The 18,901-nt window shown below is 37.6% G+C and overlaps 1 protein-coding gene across 4 annotated transcripts in view; it reads right to left on the bottom strand.

The window, feature by feature from the left end:
- The window catches only part of LOC144678972 (triple functional domain protein), a 663,567-nt gene that overhangs the window by 376,414 nt on the left and 268,252 nt on the right, over positions 1-18,901 (bottom strand). For 3 of the 4 annotated variants that reach the window (XM_078539117.1, XM_078539118.1, XM_078539120.1), the window contains exons 7-8: positions 16,045-16,236; positions 2,294-2,425 (exon numbers count right to left, since the gene is read on the bottom strand). In XM_078539117.1, coding sequence (XP_078395243.1) covers positions 2,294-2,425; positions 16,045-16,236 — 324 coding nt within the window. The remainder of the gene's footprint in view (positions 1-2,293; positions 2,426-16,044; positions 16,237-18,901) is intronic. The other variant, XM_078539119.1, reaches the window with a different exon arrangement.

Below are 18,901 nucleotides of genomic sequence, written 5' to 3'. Positions count from 1 at the left end.
TGTTATTGATCACACCACCATTAGAAACCCAGTTACACCTGACTGAGCAGGTTTAACTTTTTATGGGGTTTCCAACAGCGATGTGGGAGCATGAAAGTCAAAGTTCCTCCTCATTTCAATGATAGTCATAACAGGGAGGGTGGGGGCAGCCTGTAGGGGAGAACTGAGCACAGACTGCAACTCCTGGATTTCTGCGCTAATTTGTGCATGTGCTATATTCCAAAGTTGTAATCAGTTTCAGAGTTCAAGAATGGGAAACCCTGATATTTTGTCATTAACCATGCCTGCTCCCACCCTCACAAAATCCAGGCCATTGTTTCAGGCCGATGGTCTTTGAATGACAATGAACATTTCAAGTCACTGACCTATGTTTCTCTTTCCACAGATGCTACCTGACCTGCTGAGTATTTCAAGCATTATCTGTTTTTATTTTAGATTTCCAGCATCCAGTACTTTACTTTCATATAGGCAAACATCAGACACTGAAAGAACATTTTAATTAGTACTATTTTTTTCGTGACAGAATTGCAAAAATTTTACTTTGATATTCTCTCTCAAAACAAAGCCATTTTTATCCTTTAACAGTAGCTATTCCTGCAAAAACAATAATCTGTTAACAGAATACGTGAAAGCTACACAAAGCATGTGTATCTGTTAAGTGGAAAACTGACCACACATTAATCGATCAAATAAAATGCACTGGGGTGGGGAAGGAGAGGTGGTGGGGGGGGTTGGTGGTGGGGTCGGTTAGCTCAATTGGCTAGTATGGTTCAGAATAACGCCAGCAGCTCAGGGTTCAATCCCCTTCCCAGCTGATGTAGATTTGGGGGCCTGGATTCTCTCCCTGTCCCATAGTAAAATCACGGTATGAGCCACGGTTCACGATCCTTAAATAATGAAGGATGCTATCTGGAGATGATGATCTTGGGCACTCTATCTCTGAATTGTATAAATTATATAGACTCCAATATTCCAAACTAAACTTCTGGCTTGTAAGGAGAGCAGCAATAGGTTGCTCCAATTGCCTCATGCCCCTGGATTAAATAAGTGGGGAAATAAAAATCAGCCAAACTTCTTGCTGTTGACCACTTTCTACTGGTCCCTGTTGGAAGGTGCACAAATGTACACATTAGTCAAGAACAGGATTCAGCTTTACTGTGATATCCTCAAAATCAAATCAGCTAGTAACTTTTTTAATGTTTACTTATTAAGAGTGGTCACTCATGCCTGTTCAAACTCATGAAATCACAACAAATCAAGAGTTACTGTTTTCAGAAGAGGTAAAAAAAGTTTTTTAAAAAGTGATTATAAGCATGCCAGCCTTTCCAAAAGTGCTACTTATGGTAAATTAGGTTTTGGTAGACTCTTTTTTTGAAGATCCCACACTTTGTAAAAAAATCTATGCACAAATTGTATTCGTTTTTCCATAAATCGAGCTTACTGAAATCTAGAGACTAAATTCACTCATTAAATGTTATCTTTTCCAACATAAAAGAGCTATGACAAAGATTATAATTTGACAAAAAAAAATTCAAAAACAATCAGTTCCAACCAAATACTGTTTTGGAAGTCTCAAAGGATTCTTAATTTAAAACCACCACAGATCTCACAGGAGAATGCTTTGAATTTCCTCTAAACCTGCGCAAAAACAACAGCCTAAGTATGGCATAATGCTGATCTTTAACATAGGCGGCTAAGTAAATTTGCACATAAGTGTTTTTATGCTATGCCCAGGTTCCTTTATACAGCAATTTAGCAGAACCTCTGCAAAAACTCTGTCTTGCAATAATAAAGCTGTCACCCATGTAAAATCCAGGGGAATGTCAGTTCTGAGTAGCCTGTAAATTTACATCCAAAATTTTAAGTCCAGCTAAAACCAAGGTCAGATTTCTAGTGTTTAATGGTAATTTTTAAATTGCTCACCTCTGTTACATTTTCCATATCTGTGAATACATTTTTATGGCAACAGAATGAGTTACATTAAAAATTAAAAATTTACAGTATTGTATTTTCTTAAATATGGTGTGCCGAATGTACGTAAATGTTGGTTTGATACTTCAAATTTTAAACATGCATAAAGTGGGTCTTAAAGGAAAATGTCACAAGTTCCATGCTTCCTTTGTGTCCTGATTGGTTATGTGCCTTTCCACTGGTTTATTTTTATATTCTGGTGTATGCAAATGAGTTGGTCTCGGAACTTCAGCGCATCTACTATAGAACCCTCCATTAAATTTGACATAACTGGTCCTATTTCCCTAACACCTTGCCATTCGCTCCGTAGTAAATCACTTACCTCCGAGTACGCCAACGTTATTTGTTCATATAAACCTTGGTGATGGTGAATGGAATCTTCCAGATCCTGCAGTTCTGAAGGAAGCTCAACCTCTCCACAGGCCTTACACCATGAATCCACATTGCTCATGTACTGGGGAATAGAAACCCATGGTCAATGTTGGACACTTCAGTTCTTTAGCTTATTGCATCTGAAAAAGTTCCTGGGGGAGAAATTTGCTTGCTTAGTGCCACTTCTTTATGCAGACTAGGTTGATTACCTGGGGGCAGGCATAAACCATATGTGGCATTCTTCAGTGGTATCAACCATTGCTAGATGCAGCACTACATGAACACCCCTGCCCATGATTCATTGTTTTTTTTGTTTTAAATGATGTAGAAATTTCAGCACAACAGAGCAGAAGTAAACACTACATCTACTGCTTTTAATAATATCAGAATATTCCCTCACGGCGTTACTTATCTTGAGTCAGGTTGCACATTGTTTTATAACGCCACGCAAAATAGATTCCGTGAAGTGTAGGTACAGCCCTTTAAGAGGTTGCTGTTTTTAAGTAAATATTGGATGAGTTCATGTAGATGTCAAGCAAGAGGCTCCAGTATTTTGCATTCCTGGAGAGTTCTTTCGTTTATACTTTATTTTGGACGTTTGGCACTAAGCCATTGACTCGCTCCTACCTTTAACAAATGCTACTGCTCCTGCCTTCTTCCACAAAGCCCCTGAAACATTATCAATTTGAAATATCTGCCCAATTTTTCTTTTAAAGATGCAATGATTTGTTTTAATTACTCTCTGTGGAAAAGCATTCTATTCTCAAACAACTCTCTATATTTAAAAAGTTCTCCTCACTCACAAATCAGAGAAAATATTTTTACATATTCACTTCCAAAATTCTTCATATTATTAAAAAATATCTGTTCAATCTCCTTAGTCTTCCCTGCTCTGGTGGAAACATTCCTACTATCTCATTATTAATATATTTCTCAATTATTAGTTTTCCATTTCTAACATCATCTGGTGAATCTACGCTTTTCGATCCCTATTTTTGATGATGACCTTAAATTTATAGTTGATTTACTCACTAGCCAACAAGTGAAAACAATGCTTTTATGATTTACTTCATCAAACCCCAAACAGGTTTCTTAATTTCTTTTATCTTTCATATCCCTGGTATCATCTTAGTAAATTTCTTCTTGACCCTCTTCATGGTGTTAGCATCCTTTCTAAATTAAGATACCCAAAACTGGGTTGGCCCATCTAGTAATGACGACAAAGCTCTCAGCATTCACCATTATGACTCCTCCAAAACTGACAGCAACTTTTGAAGTCTGCGTATGTGCAGTTAAATGCAGAAATCCAAAAGTCGTTGATAGTGATTCTACGTTTCTCCATAGTGTGCTGTTCAAGATTCCCCCCCACCCCCACCCACCCCCGAATGCAATCAAGTAGAAATCACTCAGTTGACAAGAACTTGTCCTTTTATGTCATTAGCCTCACTGCAAAAATCCTTGAAAAAGTGAGACCATTTTGAATGAAGTGTAACTGGGTTTTTAACTGAGTACTGACCTCATAATTACTACCAAGCAACCTCACTGTCCCCTGTAAACAGGGTGACCAACTGTCCAAGAGTTTACAGGACCGTATTTGAAGCTGTTTGCCAGTGCCCCAGCGTGTTTGCTGTCAGGATGGCCTTTGTCCTGTATTTCAGGTCTGTGATCCTTGCACATGTGCAGTACACCCCCGCCCTCCCATTTCCACTTGCCGCTCCCCATCATAACCACACCACCCCAACCTCCCAAACAGTCTGGGCAGCAAATCCCCATTCCTACAGTCCCACATGCCAAATTATCCCTTAATTTTACCCCCTGAGAGTTGGTCACCTTCCAGTAAAACCAGTTTTATATTTGTTGAGTGTCAAATTTTTCCATTATGATAGAAAATCATCACTGAAACAATACTTTTTAGAAGTTTCATTGATACAAGCTTCTACTGTAATCTCATGTGTATGTTCCAATCATTTGTTTAAATACATGCACACACATTGAAAACAGCAATAGTTCCAACTCTGATTCTTGGGAACACAAATGTCTACCTTCCTCCAGACTGAAAACATCCATTAATTGTTACTGTTTTCTGTCCTTTGACCAACTTCCTAACCATTCTGCTACATTCCCTTTAATGATTTACTTATATTAGTGGGTCTCCTTTCTAGCATATCCAAATACCTTTTGAAAATTTATATAAGCAACAGCCACTGCGCTTCTTTTATCAATCGACTTAGTTTTTTTTTGTCTCAATGAACTCTTAATACATTTTATCAGACACAATTTGTCCTTTACAAATGTTAGCTGGGTGCTCTTAGTTGAACCATGTCTTTCCTTTGGCCTCTGAAAACCAACCTACTAGCAATGTTAGACTTACTGGTCTATAGTTACCAGGCTTATCACCTTTTCCCTTTTTAAATACAGGTGCTGCATTGGTAACTAACTTTCCACATTCACCATACATTGAAATAAACAGGGTGCTCGTAACTTTGTCAGTTTGTCAGGACAAATTTCAAGCACAATGTAAGTCATGACATTTAAAATGTAAACTGCCCATGGACAAAAAAAGAGTACTCATTTGCAGCCTGCCCAGTGCAAAGAAAATTGAGAGGGAACATTGTTGGCAACCCTCCAGTCTTCTGGCACAACTTTTACATTTCAAGACGACTAAAAGGCATTGGACAGAGCCACTACCCCTTCCTGTCTGATGTCCCTTCATGTTCTGGGATGCATACTGTCAAAGGCCTTTTCCACTCAAATTTCATGCTACTTTTTTTAAAATCAGCAATTATCCTGTATAATTGTCCCACCTTCTCTCCTTGCACCCTTTCATTGCCACTAGCACACTCTTCTATGAAAAGTGAGGCAAACTATTTGGTACTGTCACCATTCCTTCATTCTCCATAAAATGATTTTCATTTTCACTTCTAACTGGTTCTATCCTATCCTTTCTTTGATTTTGTTTCATCTTTATTGTGTGTTTATAAAATCCTGCACTATTTCTGTTTATGTTGCCTAGCAGTTTTTCTTCTTCTCCCAGTCTTGTCAAAATAAATGGGACATAGAAGCAGCAACAGACAAGAGTATCTTTAAACTACTTTCAATACCAAATCCAGGAAAATAACTTTTCACTTTGCTGGCCTCTTGAATGCCCTCATGCTTCCACATTCTACTTAAACCCAAGAAAGCAACAGTCAACAATCAAATGATTTAAACGTAAGTACTACTCACAAAACAGCTATTCACACTACATCGATCCACCGATACTTACAAATCTAATTATCTTAGGATGCTTTGCATAATCATTTGCCAGCATTGCTTTTCCTGCATAATCTCTCAGGGCAGGGCAGCTCTCTTACGTCACAGCAAAATTATATGTTGTATTCCAGATGGGCCCATCCAGAGCACTGACATCAGTATTAATTCTGGGCATTTCAAAGCAATTGAACTGGCAATATAGCTCAGCTTATTGCTAAGGTAATTTTGATATTGTAATTATCCATAGTCCACAAAGGATCACTGACACCTTTAGAGAGAGACAGTTGGTTTTTTGAAGGGCACCACCCTGCAAGCATGGGGAAAAGCGAAGAGACAGACCTCCATGAACTACCATGGGGATTGAACCTCCGCTGTTGGCATCATTCTGCATCACACTTTAGCCATCTAGCCAACTGAACCGTCCCATCCCCACTATCTGTATTGCTAACTCGACAAGTTTGGACACAGTTAGTGATGGGTCAACTGACAGCTCCTGGTCTGGTAAGTTCTATCGCATACAAGTGCCTATTTCACATCTAATATTCAACTAGCTGGTTTTGTATATTCTTACCTTCAGCATTAACAGTATTACTCTCTTCCACCTGACCTCACCCCAAAAATAGTTCTGGACCAGAAGTGACTGTACCTTAGAAATGGGTGCCCCGAACCAGGATTTGAATTAATTCTAAATGCAACAGGAAAGCAAGGATTTATACCAATACATTTTAAATTTGCATAGGTTTCCTATCTAGCCAAACTGTTTAAAGGCCATTTGAATTTTAATCTTCTAACACATACTCCTATAATTTTATGGGGTACACAGTGCAATAATGGGCCAAATCTTGCTGGAGTGGACGATTCAAAGTGCTGAGTCAAAAAACTGTTGCCAGGAGGAATTGTAATTATATCTGAAACCTTTGACCAACTCAATTTCATTAGTGGAATGACCGTAGTGTATAATATTAATCCACAAAATTGAGGTTGCTCAATTGCATCCTCAAGATGGATTTGGTGAGTACCTCTAGTGATTCGAGCTGCAGTATGCTTCAGCTATGGAAGGGAATTATCTGTTAGGGAATTCGTTCCTGAAACCTAACAGCTGATGTGAAGTTTGTGTGCATGTCAACGCTCTCCTGGCCACCCTCCCAACTTCCACCCCCAGTGCATATAAGCTGACCATTTCGTACTCATGCTGACTCCTTTTGACCCATTGCTACATTGACCTACCTTGATTTCCAGTCCAGCAAAGCCACGATGTTAAAATTCTCATCCATGGCCTTACCCCTCACTGTCTCTGTAATCAGGGCACTCTCCTCTTTGCTAGGTTTTCCATGTATCCCTCATGTTACCATATGAGGGGCATGGACAGGGTGGATAGGGAGCAGCTGTTCCCCTTAGTTGAAGGTCAGTCGAGAGGACAGAAGTTCAAGGTGAAGAGCAGGAGGTTTAGGGGGGATGTGAGGAAAAACTTTTTTACCCAGAGGGTGGTGACTGTCTGGAATGCGCTGCCTGGGAGGGTGGTGGAGGCGGGTTGCCTCACATCTTTTAAAAAGTACCTGGATGAGCACTTGGCACGTCATAACATTCAAGGCTATGGGCCAAGTGCTGGTAAATGGGATTAGGTAGGTAGATCAGGTGTTTTTCACGTGTTGGTGCAGACTTGATGGGCCGAAGGACCTCTTCTGCACTGTGTGATTTCGTGATTCTGAGTGGCAATCTCATAATGTGAGACATTAGACATTTTCCTGTACTCTTCAGTTCAAGCATAATTTACACAATACCATGCTGGAAGTGCAAGTTGATAACAGTACAGGGAGAACAATGGGTCTAAACCTTAACCAGTGACATTTAAGAATTGAGAAAGAAACAAACGGAGAAGGAGGGTGATTTAAAAGTGGGTAAAGAAAGAGAAATAAAGGGAGGGGAAAAAGGTTTGATTAAGAGACACAGGAAAAAAGGATAGATAAAGAAACAAAAAATGTAAAAATATATATATTTTAAAAAAACTTTACAGACAATTTACTACATGTAGGAATGAGACTCAACAGTTTAAACCTTCTGGGCCAAGAAATTAAGTGGAATTGCTTTATTAACTATCAAGTAATTAAACAGGTACTTATGTTGTTAACGATGAGCCTTAACATTCTGTGGTGAGTTTAATGGCCAATTAATATGAAAATCCATCAAGTTCTAACTAATATTGTGGGTGTGGTTGAGACCAAGCTGCCACATGTGCGTTTATGGAGATTTGCAGCCCACAGTGCATCTTTTCTTTGCTTTAAGTTGCTAACCAATTTACATATAACGTCATAAATCATGAACTCATTGTTATATGTACAAAGCTATTTGGCCCAATATTTGCCAAGCATTCTTTTTTTTTTTTAAAAACAGTTTTAATAGCTACATTCAAGTTTAGTTAGAATTTACCAGCGTAATATTACCTGGACTGCAGCTCTGTAAAAATATCACAGTTGCTATTGATAGCTGAAAGTATATTTGTAATGTGCTGCATCACAAACCATACAATATAATACAGCTCAACAAATCTTTAAAATAGGACTTAAGAACAAATTAATCACACCTACAAATGCGACATGATATTTAACATCATTTAAAAGACAAACTGTTGAGTGAGCTATAAACATTACAAAGCTTGACCATTAACACCTGATGAGGTGTTTTTCACATCTAAATAAATGTGCTTATCGATTGCCAAAAGTGCCCCAGTCCTAGCACCTCAACAAATGAAAGATTTTGAACCATCACTGAATTGGTTACTGGGGGTCTTTCACATTGAGATAAAAACATTTGTATAATGTGCTTAATACACTTATTGGCTTTAGCAAGGCAACAAAAAAATTAAATGAAGAGAGCCAGACTTTTGCAACTTATTTAAATGTTTTATTTATTTAACATGGACAGCAAGTGCTAGAAAAGATAGAAAATGGATTTGTGCATGAAAATTTTATTCTTAAGCATTTTATTATTTTATCAATTATTCATTTAAGTGGGTTTGACTGTAGTCTGTTTTGTTTCCTTTAAAGTGTTTCCTCCCCTAATTTTATCCTGAAGGTGCTGCAGGGTAAGGTTCTGCAGGTATCGTCAGCCCTCTGGTATCTCACCCAAATGACAATTCTTCATTGTTGAGACTAGACTGATGGTGTGCTAAGACTGATGAGAGTCTTGTTCCTTTCTTACATATATACCTACAATCAAATGCATATTGTAAATGGCAACCAAGGGCAGGAACTGGCTAATATTCTTCCCTGCTTCTCCCAACCTGCAATATCCCAACCAGCAGGCCGTTTTCTCCTTACTCTACTGATTCATTGGCTAAGAGTTAGCTCACCAAACACCAGTGGTTTTATTTGATTATATGGCTCTGTAACATACAAAGCAGTAAGCCTAGTGCTCTGAGCCAATAAACACCCCCAATTCCATTTTTGTACATCTTTCACATCTAGACAACTTGCATTTCATTTGCATCCCCAACAGAAGCAATCTGAATACAGTCAACTTGATTCTTGGCCTATCTTCCATAAAATAATTCTTTGAGTTTTGGTGCTTACTTTACCATGACTTAATCAAAATTTCCAGCAAGATGATTGTACAACAAGGAAGTATAAAGTGTTATAATTCTTTGGAAGACAGAGCTATGCCTCTATTTTTGAATTTCAATTAGGTTTGAGCAACGTTAAAGGTGCTGTAATATAGCAATTAAGATGCAGCAACTACTACCATAGACTTTGGTGTATATGAGTCAACATTAAGAAGCCTTGAAAAATCACTCCAAAAATGGGGTCTCCATATATTATGATGGCAGCAGTTGCACTTAATGTTGCACAAATGGTTCTCTAAGAAAATTAACTTCATTCAGCAATACTTCAAACAAAATGTTGGAAAAAATTGCTACCAGTTAGACTCAGAAATGTGAAAGCATTATCTAAAACTGACACTTCAGCGCAGTACTGAAAGAGTATCTGACTGTTGGAAGTGCTGTTCTACAGATAAGAGGTTAAGCCAAAGCCCTGTCTGCCTTCTCAGGTGGACAAAACAGACCCCATGGCACTATCTAAAGAGGAACAGGTGACTTCTCCGAGAGTTCTGACTAATATTCAATTTGTATCCTTCAGCATCATCATTAAAATAGCTTATCTGGTCATCTATCTCATTGCTGCATGAGGAACTTTGTAGTCAGCAAATTTAAAGATACGTTGGGCTACAATTGAACATTGACTTCATTGGTTGTGAAGCACTTTAGGGTGCCTGAAGGTCACAAAATGCACTGTGTGAATGCAGGTTCTTTCTTACTTATTTAAGTAGGAGAGAAAAATGTCTTCTGTTTGAAGCACTCAAACATGCAATGAGATGCCAAACAGACAGTACTAATACAGGCAGCTAATTAGCTCTTCAGTTGGATTTACATGTAAACTGAAGTATTTCAGTTGGGGTTGTATTTGCCAATAAAAAGATCAAATAATCGATGACCTTGGTGATAATCTCACTGCTGAACTACTTGAAATATATCCAATACCATCGCATCTGCCTTTCACTGAAATCTTGTTCAGTTATTCTCCTTACCAAAATTAGGTATTGTGAAAATTTATAACGGGGTGATATATAAACAGGGCAAAAGTTTCACTTTTGGTGCAATTGGTGATCTGGGTGCAAAAAATGCAATAGCTTTGAAAAACGTTTTCCCCCCAAAGTTTCTGTTCAAACTCATTTGCATATTACAAACAAAAAACTCTTCCATGAACCAATACAATCAGGCAGCATACTTTAGAACATAATTTTTTGAAAGGTTTTGCATTTAGAAAATATTTGTGATATACTTAAGAGTATATTTAAGTATACTTAAGAAAGAGCAACTTTATTAATACAGCTTAAAATGTATTTATCAAAGTAATTAATGATTTTTAATCAGTGACCACCTGTGAGCAACAATCTTAAACAATTGAAAATGACTCTCAAAAGCTATGCAGAGCCACTTACTAGTTGCATTGGTGCACTGCAGTCAGTTTTGCAGAATTTTTTTAAAATTAAAAGCTTTAAGACATGCCTATTGATGTCCTTGCGCCTAAATAAAAAGTTCAATTTTCAGAACATCCTTGACCGGATTAGTAAAAATTAGTAACTTAGTAAAAACTTATATTGACGGTCATGGTCATTTCCTGGGCAAGTCTGGCTTCTTGTGCGATGGTCTTAGCTCAAATGATTTTCACTAAACATAACGAGAGCTTAAAATTCCATGATTTTTTGCACGGGCTTGGTTGAGCTTGAGCAAATTGCGCTGAAAAAGACAGCACAACCTAGCAGAAACTCACACCCATAAAACCTTTAATACATTTTAAATGCACAACACCCAGCCTTGCAGTTTACTTAAAATCTTCTCCACAGACAATTTTTATTTTCCAAAATCTTTCCAACCATGCAACATAATTTATTTATCTTTTTAATGGTCCAATTTAAATTCCCTGCTTTTACTCTCCCTACAGCTTTGCCAATCAACAGTTAAGACTTCAGGAAGCATAACGACTGTTGCTCAGTGCTTTGTGGCGCTCTCCCACATCAATATGTCAAGAACGTACAGCAGAGAAGATTGGTGTAAACCCACCTCTTTTCAATTTTGGGAATATCTACACTGATATTCCACCCAACTTTGCCTATGGTTTTATGTACAACAATTCCTTATATAATAATTACAGATCTACTGCAGCAACAGCCAAATGACAAAGAGTTTATGCTACATATTTGCTACTGAAATTACTTTCTAGTAGACAAATCTGATTATAACAAACCCTCACCAAATTAGATCAAATGCAATACTACTACAGAGGTTTCTGTCAATGAACCAGGTAATCTAAGGCTTTTCAGCCTTGAAAACAAGTGATAAGAAGTAATTTCATAATGGTATCCAAAATAATCCAAATCCAAACTGGTAAAAGATAAATTTAAGACTGATGACAGGAAGTCATTCCTGAACTGAAAATGCCAAATACTTGGAATAAACTTCAAGGTTAGGTAGTAGAAACAAAAATTATGGAAATATTTAAGAGATATTCAGATTCCGTGTTATCTTAGGTTTATCTAATTGATGAGTTAAGATAAACAAATAGCCTTTCTTTTATCTGTATTTATTTTATGATCAGGTCAGGCCTGCAAACTTTAATGTGCTAAACGTGCTTGTGCAGTGGCAATGTCCAGTTTTACTGGGGCTCCCATATAAATCTCATCTGGTTGACTGTGATTCAGTTACTAATGAAAGTAGCATGGCTTTTAGCAATTGTGGCCAATTAGTAAAGTGGGCTACTAAGTCAACTAAACTAAATCCTCACAATTGACAGCAACAAAGTGTCAGAATGCCATCTTAAAATCTCTTTAACAGGATAAAACATTTGATGAATGGGCCCATTTCTTCACCATATATTATCAAGATCTCCCCTGGCTCTGCTCAAAGTAAGTCAGATGATGCACTTTTTCATAAAGATAGAAGTATTGATCCACTGAATGCAAAATGTATTGTTCTATTGTTACATTTAATAATAATATGCCATGTACTGTAAAAGGTCATAAAACTTATTACTCTAAACAGGCATATTCTAATACAAATTAGTGGCTTCTTGGGCACTTTATTCTTCTCCAGGTTGACAACTGCTGGTTAATCTCCACCTTCTCAAGGCCAGAAAAACAGCAGGAAATAACTAGCATTTTTTTCTATTTTTTTTAATATACACTAGCTGCTGCATAAAAAGAAATGCTACTTTTGTGTTTCAATTATATACCAGCAGCCATAAATTTCATGTATCAGAAGGGATAGAAAAAAATGCTCATTTTTTAAGATAAATGCATTTTCATAAGCTTTAAAATATCTGGGCAAAAGCTGGTTCATATGCTAAAGGGGCACTTTAAATAAAAAATAGGTTACCTTGTCAAAAATATCTCAAACCCATTGTTTCAAAGTCTTATAACTACTCTTCAGCAAATGAGTAACAAGAAATAAGACAGAAACTGGGACAGAGGCTGGCAGGGAGGCTTTTTGAAACAGGAAGACAATCAAATTTGTTGAAGGAAAACAGGGATTTCATTGAGGTAAAGCAAGTACAAATACTGGAGGATAGTTAGAAGCCAACCTACTTAAGTAAGCTAAGCTACTGTTGCAGGGTAGCATTATTTATTTTGTATTGCTTACATGAAGGTAAAGTGTGCAGATTGAATTATGTGAACTCTTGCCATAACAACGCTTTTGTGACATAATTAGATTATTGATTCAAATGAGTCTTTGGTCTGCCTTAAAGAAATTGAAGTTGAGCCCATGCAAGAAACACAAATGTCCAGTTCAAATCACGATTCTATCCTCTGGAGTGTGCCTTTAGACATGATGATTTAGGACATTGTGAATCAACTTCTGTAAGAGTAAGATGCTCAGATCCCTTATGAGAGTAAATTGTACCATTCAAGCTGAGTAGGTACTTGCGACAACCGAATTTGTAACAAGACGTTACATGGAAAGAATGGAGAAATCATCTAGTCAAAGTCATATTACTCAGTAATCAAATGAATGTCTCAGCGGATGAATGATAATACCTCTTATTCACTAGGGTATTAAAATATTAGCTCTTGGAAACAAAACAATATGATAAAAACAAATACGTTTCAACATAAGCTTTAAATTTGGAATAGTTTGCATTTCTAAAATTGAATAGATTAGAGCAGGTTCATAATAGACAGGAAGCTTTTGTACATCTTTTTCCACAATTATCATATTAACTGTACATTGATAATAAATAATCTAAAACAGGGAGGATCACTGCTTGAAAACAGAATTTAAAGCCAAGAAGTAGTAGTGTAGAAAGAGGTTTGTGTGTTTTTTTAAGTTTTCCCTGTCTTCTTTAATGCACTAGAGGACAAAAATTGTTGCAACTGAAAATTCAATGTGGTCCTATATTACCTTTTAAAAAGTGCATATTGTGAAGCGAAATGGTAAATGAAGAACTTTTAGTAAAGTACACACCTGGCTCAGAATTTGTCATGGAAATTAAAACATTATTTTTTAGATTTTAAGTGGATCTATTGCTAGGTATTTTGATAGAAACATGGAATGGTAATGGTTATCCACAATCAAAAAAAATTGAGAGAATAAATACACTCCATATATATTTAAAATTTTGCCTATTTGATGACATTTATAGATTATTCCACACCAGTGAGATGTTTATTAAACAGGAACTACAAAGAAACCTGACGAACCTGAGAGGGTCCTTGAGAGAGTGCAGAGGAGATTTACCAGATAATTCAAGGAATGAGGGATTTTAGCTACAAAGGTTAGGTTGGAGAAGCTGGATTGTTCTTCTTGGGGCAAAGGAAGTTGAGGGGAGAATTGATAGAGGTGTACAAGATTATGGTAGGTTTACAAAAGGTAGACAAAGGAAAGCTGTTCCCATTAGCTGATGGTACATGGGCTAGGGGGACACAGATTTAAGATTTTGGGCAAGAGGTGGAAGGGGAATGTGACGAAGAACTTTTTTACATGGCGAGTGGTTATGACTTGGAACTCGCTGCTTAGGAGGATGGGGATTGGAGATGATGAATGATCTTAAAAAAAAATTTCATGGGCACTTGAGCGAAATAGACCTACAGGGATAAGGCAGGGGAATGGAATGGATTGGATTGACCTACAGAGAGCCAGAATGGACTCAGTGTTCTCTTTCCGTGCCATTATGACTATGATTCTCTATATGCAAATATTTCCGTAAAAGATGAAATATGTCAAAAACATAGAATGCAATGTCTAAACAAATAGCAGAATGTAACCTTAGCTGTGTGTCATAGGAACATAGGACATAGAACATAGAAAAATAGAGGGAGTAGGTCATTCGGCCCTTCAAGCCTGCTCTGCCGTTCAATATGATCAACATGATCATCTATCTCAATGCCATACTCCTGCTCTCTCCCCATATCCCTTGATGTCTTTAGAGTCTAGAAATGTATTTCCTTCTTAAATATATTCAGCGTCTGGACGTTCATAAGCACTTTATGACCATTAAACCCCATTTTGCCAAGGTATGAAAATGAATCTTAACGGTCATTTGGAATTGCAAAAATTTTCTGTAGTAACTAGGGTGCAGCAGAGTTTATAATATGATTCCTGGACTTTTATATTCAACACAATTATGCTCCGGCATTAGTAACACAAAATTATCAACAACTAGGCATCAAGTTACTTTAAAAATAGCTTTTGCTGTCCTTTAAATATGCCAACTAAAACTCGCGCATAGAAGAGAAAAACAGGTATTCATACCATTAGAATACCCTATTTTAGTCCGTGTTTTCTCTCTAATTTTGCTGTTTTTTAGGTTACAATTACAGCAATGGATTTTGCTGTCAACTAACAAAGATATTGGGCACAAGTGTTTTCATAGTAACAGGCAGTTGTTAAATAGACGGGCCTGACTGGTGGCTCTGCTCGACATTTTAGACTTTTAGTCTGATCATAAGCCTCCAGGCTAAACCATTGTATCAAACTACAACTAAAGAATGCACGCAGACTTCAGTGCAAAGACTATAATGGCATTTTTTTCCCCTATGAGGTAATTTTCAATAGAAACTCTAGTCTTTTTTAATTATGTTAATGATGTAACTTTGTATATATAACAGCTAATTCCAGTCATAAGAAGTGACTAGACAAGCCAACCTTGCATACCGCTTGATATTGGGATCCATTAGTTGTAGTCTTAATTGTACAGCTCATTACAGGGCTGACATTAAGGTGCCAAAGAAAAGTCAGCCAAGGAAAAGGGGTAAAATTCTATATAATTTGTAACCACTTAAGTCCAAGGCAAATATGGATTATCAAAATACTCAAATTTACAAACATCCTCAACAAAGCCTAAGAAATTGAACTGCCAGGTAACTGGGAGAAGGCTAGGAAACAGGCTGCAGCTTCCAAAGGCAGCTATTTGGTGCATCCAGTTGATTGAATTGATGGAGATCACCCTGCATGACAATACCCCAATGTAATCATGCCATTGTTTTATGAACAAAATGCACAAATAACACAAAATCACCACCAGCATTCTATTACCAGCAGTTATTGTCTTCTTTAGTCAATTCCTACAGTATAATTTTAAAAAATATTTTTGAGGTGCATTAATTGTTTGAGGTGTAGACCATGCCATTGAAAACTAAGCAATAGATTTGAAATTACTTTAGATTGCATTTAGAATAGTAGAATTTGCAAGGAATCAGGATGTCCTGAATCTTATATATGTATTGTAGAAGTGTATCAATATTAGTCTGGTTTGCTCTGTTGAAATGCTTGGACTCTACAAGAAGCTTTTTTTTAAGAGAATAAAGCATCTAAAAAACACACAGATGGTTAACAAATTAATTACCTGTGGCACCTGTCCATATAAACAGCAGTTACAGATGGTGTGAACATTTACTGACCTGTTCAGCTTTCTGATGAAAGACAGCAGACATGTCAAGCAAGGTGCTACGCTCATCTAATGCTGCTGCGAATGCCTTCCACTCCAGCTCCAGCTGACTGGCAATCTGCTTGATTTGCTGAGATGCATAATGGTTAGATTCCAGTAAACGATTGGCCACTGACATTATGCGGTTGATGTTGACATATACATTCTGTGGAAAACACAACACAAACAACTGTTAGTCTTTGTCAAATAAGCAAAGGGATATCTAAATGATAGGCAGTTTGAATAATGTATTATTAGTCTTTTGCTGTGATGGTGCAAAGCAACATGGAATGAATCGTCTCACTCATGTGTTTATGCATTCCAAAAGAATTTCAGCTTAATTTTCACTTTTCTTATAACAAAGGCAGGGGTTTAAATTGTCAATGTAAACTTTTCTGCTTAATTTAAATTTGCAATCAAGATAGGCTAAGAGGCCACTCACATATATAATTGCATTGCCCAAATAACATATCATCAGATTAGCAATTAAAGAGTTTATGGGGAGAATTTTCACTTTGGCGTGTGGGACGTCGGGCATGCGTCCCGGCGTCACCGCGCGTCATTCCAACCTTTCGTTCGGCAGGCATGCGCCAGAGACAGTTGCGCACCCACCAAACTATCAAAAGCTTGTTAAGGCCTTTAATAAGCCAATTTAGGTAATTGACAGGGCTGCACATCCAAACTTAAGTTGAGCGGGCAGGCAAAGAGCCCAAGCGGCCTTCGCCTTTTTCAGGAAACCTCATCCACGGGTGGGATGAGGGTTCCTGAAGGTTTTATTAAATAATTTTTTAAAATGTTGACAATTCATAAGCATGCCCCAGCTCATGTGCCACTGTCACATGAGGGGATATGTCTGAATAATTTTAATCTTTCTTTTTTTCAAACTTTCAATCTGAGCTTAAGCTCCCTGAGGCAGCTCCGTGCTTCAGGGAGATTTCTGCGCTCTTTCAGCACAGGCTCCGACTCTCCCTCCTCCCCCTGCCCACACAGGTAGTGCTGAGCGCTACCGGACACACATCACACTGGGCAGGCCTTAATTGGCCCGCCCACATAAAATGGCGACGCGCAGCCAATCGGCTCTGCGCCCGCCCGCACTCCCGACCAGCCCGCCCGACAGACAGACAGAAAGTTCTGCCCATATTACAATAAAACAAACTTTCTCTGAACATCTTTATAAAGACACAACTGTGTTTTTACAGTGATGACCAATATTAGGAACACCACCGAGTGTAATCATGCCGATGATGCCTGAACATCCAAAACAACCCTGTGTTTTTGCCAAATCTTACTGCAAGGCCAGATAGGCAAATATTAGGGATTACTGCCATCCATTCTTGAAATAGGTTTCTGCTGTGAAAATTCAAAATATTTGCAGAATAGCTATTTCTATATCTAAATATTTTTAACAAGCATGCCCCCCAAGCTCCTAGCTATAAATAAACCATCATATAAAAATAGCGAGTTGAGGTTCCAAAAGCCTTGAAACAACAGTAGGTAACGCTGTAAAAATAACATTGTGACAGATTGAAAACAATGCCAAACATTATAGGACAGCTCCAAACATTACCCTGAGCAATCAACTGCTGTTGTGTCCTACATATAAAAATAATCACATTTACTACCTCCCAGAAATTGGTAATACAAATGTGAAGGAAGGTAAAGCAATGCATGCAGTCTGAGCGCGATAGCCATGGTTGAAAACACAATTGTGGGTCTCCTAAAGTCTTAAACAAGAAGCCAAACAGCTGTGTTAAGAAGTGGAAATATAATTAAATAAGCATGCAAAATGTAGCAGTTGCTGAAGGAGCTTTGTGGTGGACAAGGTGAGACGATTTAAAAAAAAACAAACTGAATGTTCCAAACAGCCCCTTAGCAGAACCAAAATCACAACATTAATACTACCCTCCCTGTAGTACTGCATATACCACAACCTCACATTAGGTATCTCTCCGCAACTGAGCTCAGATATTATACTATTCCCTTCTCCTGAGGCACTTAACTTCTCACCCTCTCTCTCGTCTTCCCTTCTATCTCCATTTTCTCCCATTCTCTTTCCCCAATACTCACCCATCCTTCCTCCAATGTCTTCCTTCATCCTCTCCCATACTTTCTTCCACCTCCCTCTTTGCTCCTTTTTCTTCTCTCTAAACTATCTCCGCCCACTATTCTTTAGCTCCAATTCAATTATTCTCACATTGCATTCCATACCCGATCATCTCAGATAATTCTCCCACTAAAAAGTCAAATGTGCCCCAATGTATCTAAGATAACACAACAGGAATTAGCTCGTACAGTGTTTATTGCGATCAGTATTATTGTTCAATTCAGGTAATTAAGAGATCAGTTGACCTCTTCCCTGCTAGAAGGTTCTTAACTCATTGATTTTTGGCTGCTCATTTTCTCATGCACCTGTGACTCCATGACCCAGCAGCAAGCCGCTCCCATGAATTTAGTTAACATCCTGTGTTCCAGCTTCACAAATATTGCATGAAGCAAAACCTTTGGTTCTGTTTTCCTGTATGGAACAAAGCCTCACCAGCCCCATAACATAAAATTAACATTGTTAACCAGCATTCCTTATATCAAAGGTCCATTGTAATTATATTTAAATGAGGCTGGACCAATGTATAACTTCAATTTTAACATTATTATTTGTTCTTCCATCATAAGATGTTGGCCACAAAAAACTTCTATATTTAGGCAGTTTAACAATTATCAAGAACAAATATTTCAAAACAACATGCAGCTGGAAGTAAAAGCTAATGTGCAAAAGTGGTTCTGTAGCATTTCAAGAAGTTGGCTTTTCTGGTTAAGTAAATATATTTTAACCC

This window comes from Cetorhinus maximus, chromosome 3, assembly GCF_964194155.1.
Source record: "Cetorhinus maximus chromosome 3, sCetMax3.hap1.1, whole genome shotgun sequence".
Taxonomy (NCBI): Eukaryota; Metazoa; Chordata; class Chondrichthyes; order Lamniformes; family Cetorhinidae; genus Cetorhinus; species Cetorhinus maximus.
The sequence above is the reverse complement of the archived record's forward strand: the minus strand, read 5'-3'. Positions and strand labels throughout refer to the sequence as shown.